General features: G+C 34.7%; 7 protein-coding genes across 7 annotated transcripts; 1 reads left to right on the plus strand and 6 right to left on the minus strand.

The window, feature by feature from the left end:
• Nucleotides 1-3,662: 3,662 nt before the first annotated feature.
• Nucleotides 3,663-6,663, minus strand: LOC137575682 (uncharacterized). The gene is made up of 3 exons (XM_068288317.1): nucleotides 6,559-6,663; nucleotides 6,252-6,491; nucleotides 3,663-4,022 (listed from the first exon to the last, which is right to left on the minus strand). Exons 1-3 carry the CDS (start codon nucleotides 6,661-6,663, stop codon nucleotides 3,663-3,665), a joined length of 705 nt encoding a protein of 234 aa, XP_068144418.1.
• A 905-nt stretch (nucleotides 6,664-7,568) lies between these two features.
• On the plus strand, nucleotides 7,569-8,193 carry Obp50a (Odorant-binding protein 50a). The gene is given in 4 exon segments (XM_068288318.1): nucleotides 7,569-7,607; nucleotides 7,667-7,750; nucleotides 7,820-8,065; nucleotides 8,068-8,193. Coding segments are annotated over 4 exon segments (495 nt in total).
• Nucleotides 8,194-8,236: 43 nt separating this feature from the next.
• Nucleotides 8,237-9,298, minus strand: LOC137575684 (uncharacterized). Its single transcript, XM_068288319.1, has 4 exons — nucleotides 9,215-9,298; nucleotides 9,034-9,150; nucleotides 8,553-8,977; nucleotides 8,237-8,501 (listed from the first exon to the last, which is right to left on the minus strand). Exons 1-4 carry the CDS (start codon nucleotides 9,296-9,298, stop codon nucleotides 8,237-8,239), a joined length of 891 nt encoding a protein of 296 aa, XP_068144420.1.
• A 932-nt stretch (nucleotides 9,299-10,230) lies between these two features.
• LOC137577436 (uncharacterized) lies at nucleotides 10,231-11,331 on the minus strand. The gene is made up of 5 exons (XM_068290905.1): nucleotides 11,239-11,331; nucleotides 11,060-11,173; nucleotides 10,662-10,906; nucleotides 10,496-10,606; nucleotides 10,231-10,436 (listed from the first exon to the last, which is right to left on the minus strand). The coding sequence occupies exons 1-5, from the start codon at nucleotides 11,329-11,331 to the stop codon at nucleotides 10,265-10,267; spliced, it is 735 nt and encodes a 244-aa protein (XP_068147006.1). The 3' UTR covers nucleotides 10,231-10,264.
• A 161-nt stretch (nucleotides 11,332-11,492) lies between these two features.
• On the minus strand, nucleotides 11,493-12,311 carry LOC137575685 (uncharacterized). The gene is made up of 4 exons (XM_068288320.1): nucleotides 12,222-12,311; nucleotides 12,036-12,152; nucleotides 11,835-11,980; nucleotides 11,493-11,772 (listed from the first exon to the last, which is right to left on the minus strand). The coding sequence occupies exons 1-4, from the start codon at nucleotides 12,309-12,311 to the stop codon at nucleotides 11,493-11,495; spliced, it is 633 nt and encodes a 210-aa protein (XP_068144421.1).
• A 114-nt stretch (nucleotides 12,312-12,425) lies between these two features.
• LOC137575687 (uncharacterized) lies at nucleotides 12,426-13,353 on the minus strand. Its single transcript, XM_068288321.1, has 4 exons — nucleotides 13,267-13,353; nucleotides 13,077-13,193; nucleotides 12,792-13,015; nucleotides 12,426-12,726 (listed from the first exon to the last, which is right to left on the minus strand). The coding sequence occupies exons 1-4, from the start codon at nucleotides 13,351-13,353 to the stop codon at nucleotides 12,426-12,428; spliced, it is 729 nt and encodes a 242-aa protein (XP_068144422.1).
• Nucleotides 13,354-13,511: 158 nt separating this feature from the next.
• On the minus strand, nucleotides 13,512-14,941 carry LOC137575688 (uncharacterized). The gene is made up of 5 exons (XM_068288322.1): nucleotides 14,854-14,941; nucleotides 14,677-14,793; nucleotides 14,005-14,147; nucleotides 13,835-13,945; nucleotides 13,512-13,695 (listed from the first exon to the last, which is right to left on the minus strand). Exons 1-5 carry the CDS (start codon nucleotides 14,905-14,907, stop codon nucleotides 13,512-13,514), a joined length of 609 nt encoding a protein of 202 aa, XP_068144423.1. The 5' UTR covers nucleotides 14,908-14,941.
• Between the last annotated feature and the right edge of the window lie 97 nt (nucleotides 14,942-15,038).

Genomic DNA, 15,038 nt, shown 5'->3' on the forward strand with positions numbered 1-15,038 from the left:
CAGTGAATGAGGTTCAAAATGAGGTCACCTCTAATTTGGCTAGTTGTGACTCTAGCCCTCAAATAAATGAACCAGATTGGTTAAATTGCTAAATTTAAATAAAGATTATCAGTGTTGAAAGCAATTTACACACATTGATTTATTCATTCGAGACTCTTTTGTTAACCCTTCCTTGAACCATGTGAATGGCTAAATTCACAATTAAGACTATAGTTTCTAGCCTCAATGCAGGTTGGACTATTAGTCCATTTCTCCTCAGGGCAATTGATGTAGACGTAACGATGCGAGCATAGGGAATACATTGTCGGCAATGGAGTACACTTTCCAGTGACTGGCATGTGCCGACGTTTCAATATTTTTATCATTTCCTTCTCCTGGCTGCTGCAATTACGAAATCCATCCATATAGAGATCAACAAATTGCTCATTGTTATTGAAAACATTTTTTAATATAGGCTCAATATTATCCACAACCAGACTAGTGCCATTCAATGCCTTTGACGCGGTGAAAATGCACTCAAAGCTGCACTGCAAAAACAAATAAAGTTTTGTATCGATAATAGATTGAATTTGGATTTAATTACTTACGGGTGTTATGTGCGCTCCGTTTATTAGATACTTAGCACACTTTTCATTATATTTTACCAAGGATATAGTTGGAATTTTACAACAATTTTTAATAGCAGATATTTCAGGACGACGCTCGCAATCAAAATCAGCTGCCATTGCAGCCAACAGGCTTAGCGGTAGGAGAATTAGTTTTAACCAGAATGGCATTTCTTTCCATTTCAGTTCAACTGAAAGTGGTTCTCTTTTATATATACAAACAACAAATACAAAAATAAACAAAGAGCGGAAATCAAATTAATGTTCCATTTAACTATAAACACTTGCAATTTGCTTTAGTTTTATTGCCTTATTAAAAAAACTCAATGATTATCTGTCATTTATGTTTATCCTAACATTTCGCATTGGCGTGCATTTTCGCAAGTTGCGGTGGGTACCCACTCTGACTCGGGGCAATGGGTAGTCACATATCTTTGGGCGCAAACCGATATCATCATTGGCAACGGAGAACAAACTTCCATGCCCGGCAATGGTCGTGGGCGACGTTTAATGGTCTTTTTCATATCACTTATAGAACCAGAACAATTGCCAATAGCCTCGACAAAAACATCCGTGAAAACAGAATCAAGGCCTAAAGTCTGTTGAGCCAATTTGCGAACGTTAACGAGATTAACTTCATTGTTATGCAATACATTGCTGGCATTATAGATGCACTCGTGAAGGCACTAAACATAAACAATGATAAATTTAAAGAATATTCCTTCTAAATATTATACTCACTGCTGAAACTTTTGGTATGCCTTCGGGCATATACTTGCCACAAGTGGCCTTGAATGCATCAATAGTAAACTTGGGAGAAGTGCAACAACTATGTATAACAAACTGGAAGAGATATCCATATACATATATAGCTAATAATTAGATTTGGGTAATGTTGTTCATTTAGATCGAAAGTATACATACTTTAGTCTGTAACCCCCTGCAATCCAGAGCTCTTCCCGGGGGCAGATAATAAATTGACCATAGTAAAGTCCAAAACAAGCTAATCAGAGTTCCAATCTTGACCATGACGTTCAAAATTACAAAATATAAAAATCTATCAAAGTTGATCTATATTTATACCACAAACGGGACAAAGTCGAGCGTTGGTCAATTCAATCGACCGCGTCCTACAGCACTTTATATATGTACATATGTATATATAAAGAACTGGCATATTCATGGTTATTATTAAGAGGAAATGGCATTTTAATTATACTCGTTATTTCAGAACTTTTAATGGTAGGCGATAGAAGTTAATTAACTAAAGAGATTTTTATTGTTTATACTTATTTGTTTATTACTCTCGACTTAATTTTTTATTTTACTTAATGTTGAATTCTTAAATGTGGCTAACATTGAATCCGCTCTTTAGTCTGACATTCTATGTTTTATCTAATATAAATAGTATGATGAATTTTTGATGTGTGTGCATAACATAATCATTAAGAAATCGTTTAGGAATCTCTAATGAATCATTAATGAATTATTGAGGCATGAATAATGAATCATAAATTAATTAAAAATTAACCATTATAGAATCATTTGTAAATCGTCAATTAGTATTCAAGGAATCATAAAGGAATCATCGAGGAATCTTAAAGGAATCATTAAAAAATCATTTATGAATTATCAAAAATACAATCACAAGCATATTAAATCGTTGATGAATCATTATTAAATCATAAATGAATCAATAATGCATCATTGAGGAATTATTAACAAATCATTAATGAATTTTTAAGGAACAAATAACTAATCGTTAAGGAATCATTAATCACTCAGAAAGAATCAATTAGCGATCCATTCAATGTTTCATTTAATTATAGATTTTGTATAATATTTTTACTAAAAATCAACCTCGGCTGTTCATCGTGACTTCACACTGACGCGCTTTTTCACACTTCTCGGTGGTTATCCATTTGCTCTCCGGACAATGAGATGTCAGATATCTCTGACTACAAATCGATATCATCAAAGGCAATGCCGAACATTGCTCCATACCTGGACTTGGAGAAGGACGACGTTTGAGTAACTTTTTCATTTCATCTATATTTTTGGAACACTCTCTAAATGCATTAATTGACACATCATAGAAAACGGAATCCTTAGATACCAGTTTTTCGAACATTCCCTCCACATTATCCAAATTGATTTGATCATTAATCAATATATTGCTGGCATTATATACACATTCATGAAGGCACTGAAAGTAAAAGATACACGAATCTTGGAATACTTTTTTATATAATACACATCCGATATGCTTACAGGTGAAACTTTTGGTATGCCTTCTGGCATATACTTGGCACACACTTCTTTATAGAGCTCTAGATTGTAAACAGGTCCGTTGCAGCAATTATGAAGGATATGCTGAAAAGGATATCTAAAAATATTAATTACACTTCGTTATGCTTTATATTGTAAAATACCTACCTTATTACTCTGAGCTCCATTGCAATCCTCGGCACTGGCCAGGGGCAAATAATGACTTGCTTCTAGCAGAACACAAAACAAGCTAATCAAAGCTTCAAACTTTACCATGATATCGTAATTTGAAATTCCATCGAAATGTATCCATATATATACTATTGCTTTGGGGAAAAGTCGAGGTTCAGCTAAATTACCAAAGCATTTTAGATTTCGGTAATTAAACCCTTTATGGTTATTTTTATGAATAATCATAAATATAATTTGCACATTCTGTTTTTTTATGTCAACATTGTCCAGTTTCTAGCATATTTATTGTTTATTTCATTAAACAAGTTTTGTTTTCTAAGGACAATGTAGGTATCTTAAAATTTTTCAATTAGAACTTTCCGTAATTTGATTAATTTTCATTAGCTGACCGTTTAATGTTCGAAAACCTTCCTAAAGGAATTGCGTTAGCATTTCTACCCACAGTTAGCTACATACAAGTATGTACAAAGAAATGTATAATAGAAAATCTGAATTATAAATGTAAATATTCCATTTATTTGGATAACAAGCATTAGATAAAGATAACATAAATAAATAAACTTCTCATGAATTTCAATTCAATTTCATTGTCTTGACTTAAGTCGCTTTTCGCCCTTTGGGCATATCACAATTAATACTATAATCCTTGGCCTCATTACATTGTTGGCTATTGGTCCAACTGCCTTCCGGACAATTGATATTGACATAACGATGAGCGCATATGGCATACGTGACAGCCATTGGACTACAATTGTCAACCACCTCCATGCGACGACGTTTCAGGGAGCGCAACATTTCCGCCTCTTGCAATGAGCATTCCCGAAAGCCATTCATATAGATATCGATAACTTTTTGATCACCATTCAGGGCTATATGTAGCAATTGCTCAACCTTCGGTAGGACTAAGGATGTGCCATTTAAGGACTGGGTGCTATTAAAAACGCACTCAAATGAACACTGAAATTTAAAAAACTTGTGTAAATAGATGAAATTGATATAGACTTGGAAGAGTTGTCACACTTACAGGAGTTATGCGAGCCACATATTTGCTACATTTCTTATTAAAACTATTCAAACTCAATTCAGGCAACTTGCAGCAATTTTTTATGGCCTTCAAGGAATTAAAGGAAATTTTGATTAGCAAAACAAGGGGGACAAGGAAAATATGCCTTTATACTCACAAACATGTCTGGAGCACGACTACAATCCATAACACCACTGGACACAAAACCGACTAAAGCGGAATACAACAAACCACTCAACAGATAAAACATTTTGAACAATCTGTACATCAGGTGCACTCATATAAAGCCCTCTATATATATGGCACTTGAAAGCGGAAACGATATCCATTTAATATTCTAGTCATTAACTTTATGCAAAACTTTCAATTGTTGCACATTAATAAAAATATTTGCTTTTAATATATGTGAATAACTCAAATAAACAAATGTCGTATGATCATGCTAAACGTCATTTTATCCAACACGATGAGATGACCCACCACGTGATTGTTTAGTTGACTGGCAATTGAGTGAATACTCCTTAGACTGTTCGCAAGCATCTGAATTGGTCCAACTTGCTGGCGGACAGTGGACGAAAACATATTTCTGAGCACACATGGCAAACATCACTGGCAAACTGGAGCAGACTTCGACGCCAGGCAATGCTGGTGGACGTCGTCGTGAATATTTCATCATCTCATCCACATAGTTGGTACAGTTTGCCAGACCTTCAGTGTAGGCATCAGTAAATCCCTGATTGTTACCCAAAATCTTTTGCATCATATTTCGTGCATTTTGTACATTAATTTCGGTGCCGTCCAAAGTATTTGAAGCATTAAATATGCATTCATAGAGACACTGCAAATAGGACAAGCCAAACTATCGAAAAACTCTCATAATTTGTTAAACTTAACTCACTGAGGAAATTCTGGGACTGCCTGTAGGCATATATTTGCCACACTGACTCTTAAAGGCCTCAAATGACATTGTCGGACTGGCACAACAAGTCTGTAAAGTCTAAAAAAACACACAGAGTAGAAATATAGCAACAATTTTAAATACACTATCTACCGATGACGACTCACTGTGAAATCGGGTGGCTTACTGCAATCGGTCCCCTCAGCCATAGAATGCCAATCCAATATTCCAAATAATATCCATATCAACAGAGCTCCAAACTTGTCCATCATTTGATTTATTTTAAGCCCTTGCCAAAGATCATGGCTCTATATATACGCCAACAAAATGTTAGGCCAATTAATCGAGCGATTAAAAAAATTTAATCACACCAGACATTCTTAATTAGTTAATAAAGGTCACGTTTGATTTTAAATGAAACAACAAACAAAACCGTTTAAAAAATTGTAATTTTTTGAAAAGTCATGGTGATCAAAACGTGGTTCATTTCAAAATTTTGAAAGGGTTAAAGTCCAGGCGTACACGACCAAAAGGGGGCCTGACTAGACGAATACGATTATAAAGTCTGATAGAAAATGCAAATAAATTATCCCAGATTCCAAAGGTTAAACTAGAGACTATATAAAAATGGGGGCTTGGCTAGACATTTACGATTATAATGTCTGGACAATGTAAATCAAAGTTCAATTTCAAATAATTTGCCAAGGTTGAATCTTTATAGAGCAAAATTTGTCCCGAAGTTAGCCGATATTTCAATTGATTTGTAATTTATTGAGGTATTCTTGGTTTAGATGATAAATTTAACCCGGCTTGAGATTTGAAATAAATGTAATTCTGATACCCACCTCAATCATAATATTAGGAATTTTTTTTAAATTTTGTCGGCTTATTATAGTAGAGGTCTTACCACCATATTATATAGAGCCTTTTGATCAAATAACTAATACAATGATGCTTCTTGACACAAAATTTGTCATTTTATTAAATCAGACTGCGGTTATAACAAATCAATAAGCAGAAAGAGAATGACTGGCAAAATAGAATCGATCAATCGTTTTCTATGTCTGTTAGCTCCATTCGTTTTGAACATTGGCTCCTGAAAAGATTCGTCATTGGATACCACAGTCAATCCCAAGTGTTTGCTACATGATATTAGCTTAGTCTTATACTCATTACATATTAAATTATCTCTCCAATATTCGATGGGACAATTCAGAAACACATTTGCTGCCACACATTGGGCATAGTACAACGCAAAAGGTACACAATTCTTATCCAAGTGTAAGTGATCCTGTGCTTGTGTGGAATAGATTAAAATAAAGTCCGCATATTTGAGATAGAGCTTATCACAATCCTCGAATGCACGCTTCATGGCTGTGCCGTAGTTGTTGTAACCATTGAGTGGATTATATAGTTGCGTGATCATGGCATACAGTTGGGGTCTCTTGATTTTGTTATTGCTATCCAGCAGATTCCAATGATTGTAGAGACATTCATATCGGCACTTAAATCAAAATAGAGAATTATAAGAATCAATTTCCTCAAAACTACCTATAGTAAGCATCTCTTACTGTGTCAAAATCATCCCAATACTGTGAACAATTGGTAGTCACAAATATAAATCTGCTAAGAACATTGTTGCCACAGCATTGGTCTTGACTGCGCGTATCCAGCATTTGGGTACATGTCAAGTCGGCCTCAGATTCAGCTAAATAGAGCATATAACAAACTATCCAGAGTAAAAGGAAAATTCTCTTTAAGCCTAAAGACATTTTTATTTTATATTTTTTAAAATTTTGAATTTTGACTGAATGTTTCCGAAAATGAAATGAAAGTTAGTTGTCTAAGATTTGTTAGGCTATACGGCTTGAGTAACTAGGATGGGTCAAGTAAGTTAAACGAAGCTGAAGAACGTCGATCAACAGTAATTTTTGTAGTTTCAGTTAACAGATTTTCATATAGTAAATATTATGTTTAGTTGAACTGTTTTACCTCAAAAGGAATATTATATTATAAAACGTAACATCCATCATGGTTTTGAGTTAACTTTTATACCTTCTTCGCTTTTCCATCCTCAGCAGTTTTGTAAGCACTGATGAGAATCACCCTGCTTTATCGACGGTTGCAATGTGTATTAATGAAAGTCCACTGCCTTAGCGTCAGTTTTGCAGGAACTGATGAAAATGTAGCTGCCTCCCTTTAAAAATTGTAATGCATCTATTCATAGCACTAAACTCTCAATTACCGTGGTTTTAGTATTCTAATATGTTGGAAACAAACAAACCCTCAGATCTTTCCACAAGTAACTAATGAAAAGTAGAATTTTGTATACATCCATTTCCATTCATTTTTGTAAATTTCACACAAATATTAATTAAACGAGGCAGGGTATATGAACGTCGTATAAGGTTACCGTTATGTTTTTATTGTATTTTTGTTATCATTATGTAATCTGTAGAGTTTTATGCACGCAAACTGCATGGAAAAAGCAGGAAAAACTTGCAAGAAGTGAAACTAAAATTGAATCATGTGGTTGCAAATATATCTGTATCTTCCATTCGTTTTCTATTTCAATCCTCTAATGGCAGCTAAATGTCCAACAGCACCCAAATCTCTGCAGGTTTTATAAGGAAAATACTAAGATAGTCATTGAAATTAAAATGCAATTCACAATTTTAGAATGTGCAAATCTGTTGCCCAGCTCCCATGCCCAATTGGGGTGTCTATAATGGCGAATGTGGGAGCTCTGGAACCCAGCCAAGTGTGGGTATAACATATTGTAATATATTTAATAACTCTTGCAAGCTTTCTTTTTGAAAAAATCTTCTTCAGTGCCGCCTAGCTTGCATTTTCAATGCAACTTCTGCCCTGCCTGCCAATCACAATCAATTGAATTTGAGCCAAGTTCGACCCATGTTGGAGCGTGCCTTTGGTATGCCTTTGCTAATCGATGCATATGTCAAGAACTTTGGAACCTGCTCGAATTTGGTTCACTCGAAATATGATCAGCTAACGAAACTGAGCCACCAGAACGATGCTTGTGATAGACATGCTCTATTCTATAGCCTTTGTGCTTACTCTCCAGGCTAATGATGAATTGTCCAACCAATCTATGGCAAAAGGCGAATAAAAAATGCCAAGAGGCAAGAAATTATATGAGAACCTGTTCTTGGCCAGCATTGAAAATGTTTATGAAGAGCACCTAAAATAAAAATTAAATCGAGAAATTGTTTAAATTTAATTGTCGGTCTATTTTCCCTGTTTCACAGGTTGCGTGATCAAATCGAGTACACTTTGTTTACACAGTCGATGATAAGCCTCACAGTTGCCTTTCCTTTGGCCATGCATTTCAGCCATATAATAACGTTGAGGCAGAGCTTCATAGTGTGAGCTACTAGGGCTAAACATTATATGAATCAGATGACCCAATAAGCCATTTATTTCAGCCAATTGATAGCTATTCGTTTCGCAAATTAAGCGCAGAAGGCAACTGTCACCTGAACCCAAATCGTGTCTACAGAAAAATAGAAATTAATTAAATGAATTTGAGTTCTATAAAACTTACTGTTCAAATCGTTGACTAAGGATCTCGTAGAATTTAGTTCTTGATAGCAAAGATCTTTCAGCTCGATGTCTGGGTATAGGATCACCCATGCCATCTACTGGGAATCCCTCAAAGAAATCTTTATAGTCATCCATATCGCTAGGTTCAGTGGGATGTGGCCTTTTGTGTTTCTTTTTGTGTTTATGTCCATCATCATGACTTATGGGTTTTGGCTTCTTCTTCTTCTTTTTCTTGGTTTTATTTTTTAAAGGTTTCGGTTTCTTCGGTTTATGCTTGGAGGGTTTTCTTGACGGTTGCTGCGACGCCAAATGTCCATAATGATGTTCATGTCCATCAAAATCATCATAATAATCATAGATATCAGCTACTCCACCATGATAATGATCATCGTCATCCCAATTTGGGTTTGTGCCATTGCCATTTCTCTACAAGAACATTATAAACATTAATGTTCTTCAGTTTTGGTTTGGTTAAAACTTACAAAAATTGGCGGTTTCTTTGACCAGGTTTTTGGCAATCTATAAGAGGCCATAAAATTGTATGATAGAAACACTTCCTTACGTGGCAAATCAATAGGCACGGCAATGGCAATGAAAATCTTAAGTAAATTGATGAATCTTGTATAGAATTTTTGTAAATATTTTCTTTCAATTTGAACTCACCGATGCCTCACCCTCCGTATTCCATACCAAAGCAGTTTCCAAAGATTTGATTAATATAAATATTAAGTATAATACAATGTACATCTTTAGCTTATGACTTAACTAGGTGAACTGAATGAAGATTCTAAAACTCAAAGAAGAAATCTTTTCTGCCAAAAAGTGTTAAATCAATTAAAAACCAGAGGGCCGGGGCTAACTTCGACCGCGTCAAAGTTTGTATACCCTTGCAACTTTTTTGGTAACTCTATCCTTACCTATTAGCCATCAATGTGGAAGAACGTTTTATCTAAAAAGGCTTAAGCTTGAGAAAGAAAGGCCTACAATCATAGGAAATAACGAAGATATTGATCAAAGTCACTGTTTTCCACCGATCGTTCCTATGGGAGCTATATGATATAGTCACCCGATCTTTATCAAATTCGGCACAGTCATTAACATATATATTAAATTAAGAAATGTTTAATTTAAAAGCAATCGCGTTAAAAGTAACGAAGTTATTTACAAAAGTCACTGTTTTCGACCAATCGTTCCTATGGGAGCTATATGATATAGTCACCTGATCTTGATCAAATTTGGCATAGTCGCTTATAGGCGTAGTAAACTCTCTAATATTAAGTTTCACGACAATAGCTCAGAAAATAACGAAGGTATTGAGAAAGTCACTGTTCGTGACTTGGCCGTTTGTATGGGAGCTATATTATATAGTGGTCCGATCCGGCTGAATCCGAGATATACAACGCCTGCAGTATATACAAGCCTACGTGCAAAATTTCAGCTCTGTAGCTCTTACGGTCTAGGAGGAGTTTGCGTTGATCCAGACGGACGGACGGACGGACGGACATGGCTAGTTGAACTCGTCTCGTCGTGCTGATCAAGAATATATATACTTTGTATGGTCGGAGATGCTTCGTTCTATGCGTTGCACACTTCTGACCAAAATTAATATACCCTTTTTGCAAGGGTATAAAAACAAAACCAACTTGTTAATTAATACTAGAAATAAAATATAGGTCAACTTTTGACAAAATTCGTTTTTTATTTAATCTTTTGCTACATTTCATTGTGTTCTATGCTCTTTAATATCATCTCAAATGGCTCTGATATTAGATCTAATAAACTCTCTCTGCAATTTCCTTTATAATAATGACAATTATCATGCCAGCCATCATGTTCGGCTTGATAATATCTTAATGGCAAACCTTCAGGTTCGGATGTCGAAGGGCTTGGAAAATAAGAGAAATTAGAATGGAAGAGATAAAGGGCAGATAAGGTAAGACTCACCTGAATACCACATGCATTAGACTGCCCAGAACTCCATTGAATTCACCCAATTCACTTAAACCAATCTCACATATTAAACGCAGCAGGCAAGGCTCGCCAGGAAAACCACTTCTATTTAAAAATTAACATTATTTGGAAAATTTTTATCTCTTAATTTCAATTTTACCTCTCAAATTTATCCTTTAATATGTGATAGATATTCGAACGTGTCAATAGAGAACGACTTTTGCGTTCGACAACAGAAGTTTGGGATGGAATAGTTGTGGTCATTTCTTCTGCCACATCCTCCTCCTGTGCCACATCCTCTTCCACTTGATCTATTTCATCTTGAGTTTGATTTCCATAACCATTTAAAATTCTACGCGAAGATTCAACCTCCAATGATTCATCTGATTCAATGGGTCCATTTTGCTAGAATAAAAAATAAGATCAAATTCCAGTTTTAGATTCTTTTTCTCGTTGTACCTCTTGTGAAATGTTTACATATATCACTTGTTAATTGTGGCCTTTAAAAAATTTGTTCGTCGAGTGTTAATTTTATAGTCTGTTTTGGTCATGACTTACGAATATGGTAAAAATGCCCCAGCTATCGGGTGAATTATAGTTGGCCTCAAAATTATAAGAGACAAAACAATTGCGATGGGGCAACTGTATAGGCACAGCTAAGGCCACAAAAATCTGCAAAAAAAAAGAAGTCCAGGTAAAAAAAAATTATGTGAAACAAAATTCTAAAGTCAACTTACACCATGAGTACTGGCCTTGGTGAAGGGTATAATAGAATCACTTGATTTCAAACAAAATGTTAGCACCAAGAATACGCCTAGAATTAAATGCATTTTCACCTCAAGAGTTTCCAAAAGCAACTGAACTTCAATTGAAGAAGAACCTCGTAGCAAAGTAAAGTGAGAACGCGAAAGTACTTACATGTTTAAATCGGTCTAATTGGTTAGGTAAATGAATTCCCCAAAGCTACTTGCAAGTTTACTAAAACATTTTTTTATTTTCTCCTTCTTCTTTGGACAATTTGCTCTACTGACATTGAGATCAAATCCAAGATATTTTCCTTACACTCTAACGTATACATTGAACAATCCGACATATGACGACCCATCCATTCGGCTTGATAATATCTCTGGGGTAAATTCTCATCTTTTGAACTGCTGGGCGAGAATATTATATGCACTAAATTGCCTAAAAAACCATTCGAAGTGCCCAAAGTCGATGCATTTGTCTCGCATATTGAACGCAAAAGGCAAGACTCAGCCGGATAGCCAGTTCTAACAAGAAATTTAAAGAACCAATTAGACAAAGTAAAGTCAAATGTTAAGATTTTTCACACCTTTCCATTTTATCTTTGAGCATGACATAAAAATCAGAACGAGTCATTGACGACAGACGAAGATCACGTTTTCCATGTGACTTTGTGGAATTGAAATTTCTTCCAGTCGTTGGGTAGGTCAAATAGCTGTCTGTATAGTCACCCATCTGAGTGGTAATCATTGGTTTTAATTAGGTCAACGAAGAGAATTTTTTAACTTACCAATATTGGTGGATATTTGTATATATGTTCGGGTTGATAGAAATTATATTCATAATTGTAGGACAAGAAAACATTGCGATGTGGCAAACCTAAAGGCACAGAAATGGCCATGAAAATCTATTGAAAACAAGAAAACACTTTGAGAAATTACTCTAACCAAATTACACTTTATTCAAAGATATGTACACCGAATTCCGAATTTGTGGTATAGATTAAAGCCGCATCAATGCAGCTTATCACAGCAAAGATACAAAACAATATGAAAACCATGTTCATCTTCTAGTGCTAGCCGCATTCAACTGGTTTCTGTTAGAATTCATCACTCGGCAAGAAAGTTTGTTTTAGTTCACATAAACTGTTAATTAACTTATCCAAAAAAAGAATAATTTCTTATGACTGGTTTATTTTCGTTTTTTTTCTTACAACATTTGTTAATAACTGTTCGATTGGTTTGGATATTAAATCTAAAACATTTTCTCTACATTGTTCTTTATATGACGAACAATCTTGACCATGATGTCCCATCCATTCGGCTTGATAATAGTCTTGTGATAAATGTTCATCTTTTGAAGTACTCGGTGTAAAGATAATATGAACTAAGTTTCCCAAGAAGCCATTCACTTCCCCCAATGTTGAGGCATTTGTCTCACATATCATGCGTAGAAGGCAAGCTTCAGCTGGATAACCAGATCTGTTTGTAAATATATATTTCAATATTAGTTAAGATTTAGTGTTAAGATGGAGTTCTACACAAACCTCTCTAGTTTATCTTTGATCATAATATAGAACACCGAACGTGTCATTAAACTTAATGAACGCTTCTCACGTGATGGCTGTCTTGTGGTGGGGGTCTTCTTCTTTAGCTTCTTACTTTTGTTAGGATGTGAAGCTGCAGTAGAGTTATTCTTTGCCAGAGTGCAATTATGGCATTCTCTACCCGATGTCGGATAGGTCAAATAACTATCCTCATAGTCTCCCATCTAAAAAAGGGTTAAACGAGAGATTTCAGCTGTAAGTATTCCTCATTATAGACATACTTACCAAAATCGGTGGATATTTGTAGACATGTTCAGGTTGATAGTAATTAAATTCGTAATTATATGACAAAAAGACATTGCGATGCGGCAAAATCAAAGGTACTGAGATGGCCATAAAGATCTAATGCACACAAGATTCAATAATTATTATTGATAATAATTTCTTTTACGAAATTCACAGGTTTATTACCTACACCATATTCCGAGTTGGTAGTAAATAACAAGGCCGAATTAATGAATTTCCAATTGATTATGAATAAAATAAATGCTAAGCACCTCATATTTTGTTTAAATTTTTTTTTGTATACCAAACGTATCCAAAGACGTTACTTTTAAAACTGAGCAGATGGAGTTTATTACGGCCACAAAGAAAGGTCTGATGGAAAGCTGTTAATTGAAAATGGATTTCTGTTCAATGAAGAATCGGTTATAGGCAGTTTTAACTGTATTTATTTGGTTTATTTTCTAAATCTCTTAAAAGTTCATCTAAAGGTTTTGATATTAAATCCAAGACATTTTGTCTGCATTGTGGAATATATAATGAACAATCTTGTCGATGGCTTCCCAACCACTCAGCCTCATAATATTCATCTGATAGATGCTCATATCTCGATGTACTGGGTCTAAGGGGAGGGGATAAGAAATTCTATTCATAATTTTTGGGTACATAATTTCGAAAAGTTTCACAATGGGAGCCAGATCAAAAGCTTTCATAGAGCTTTTGGTTAACCGCCTTTGTTAAAAATTCAAAAAAATACTAACGTAAAAATAATGTGAAATAAATTTCCCAAGAAGCCATTCACTTCACCCAATGTGGAGGCATTTGTCTCGCATATTAAACGCAAAAGGCAAGCCTCAGCAGGATATCCAGTTCTATAAAGCAAATAGGTTAGATTAAAAAGTATTTATTGTTGTATCTATGTATATCCTACCTCTCCAGTTTATCCTTTAACATTGTATAGAAATTGGTTCTACTCATAATGGTCAGTGAACGTTTTGGTTTGTTTTTCACGGATCTGCCTTCACCTCCTGTGGTGCTATAGGTCAAATAACTATCCTGCCAGTCGTCACCCATCTGAAAAATCCAAAAACAAAATTTTACAAATTTATTTAGTTAAAAAAAAACTACGCCTAATATTTTAAACTCTATCTTCTACTGCATATTGGAGCTTTTGGTCTAAGCAAGGTCTCAAACTTGAGAGCAAAGTCAAAAATGGTGATAAGGATCACAGGACACTTCCCTATCTTTTTAGCCTTTTGTTTTGTAAGAGATTTTTACTCAATGGACTGCCCTTCCAAAAATTTCGTAATAACCGTTCGGCCAAGGAAGGACTAGAATTTAGTTTTATAAATAATCTTAAATTTTTTAATTTCACATGATTTTGTAGAACATGCGATAAGGAAGTTTTTCAAGATATGTATGTAGAAGCAAGGACTGTGAATTATCCTTTGTATTTTTCAGTATTTATTAAAAATCGGACTAAATTTGGCATCCAATTCAATAATCTTTTTAATTTGGAATTATTTTTTAACGCTTTGGGGAGTGAGTTATTCTAATAAACTCCAAGGATTGATCATTATCCTTAATAATAAACATAGCTTACCAATATGGGTGGATATTTGTATATATGTTCCGGTTGATAGTAATTAAATTCATATGAAAACGACAAGAAAACATTGCGATGCTTCAGACTTAATGGCGTTGCTATTGCCATAAAAATCTAAAAACAAAAAAACGAAATTAAGTACAATAAGTTTAAGTTAACATCAACAATTTTTACACCGAATTCCGAATTGGTTTCAAAGAGTAAGGTGGCCTTCACAAAGGATTGCATCAAGAGTAGGCCTAAAACTATCAAATGCCTCCACATCATTCCCTAGTTGTAATCAGCAAACGACTAAATCTTTTCGAATTCTTTTCTCGATGAATTACAATTTCTGTTTCCATGTGAAAAAAGGTTTGCTA

The sequence above is a fragment of the Drosophila tropicalis genome, unplaced genomic scaffold (assembly GCF_018151085.1).
Source record: "Drosophila tropicalis isolate 14030-0801.00 unplaced genomic scaffold, ASM1815108v1 contig_593, whole genome shotgun sequence".
Lineage (NCBI taxonomy): Eukaryota > Metazoa > Arthropoda > Insecta > Diptera > Drosophilidae > Drosophila > Drosophila tropicalis.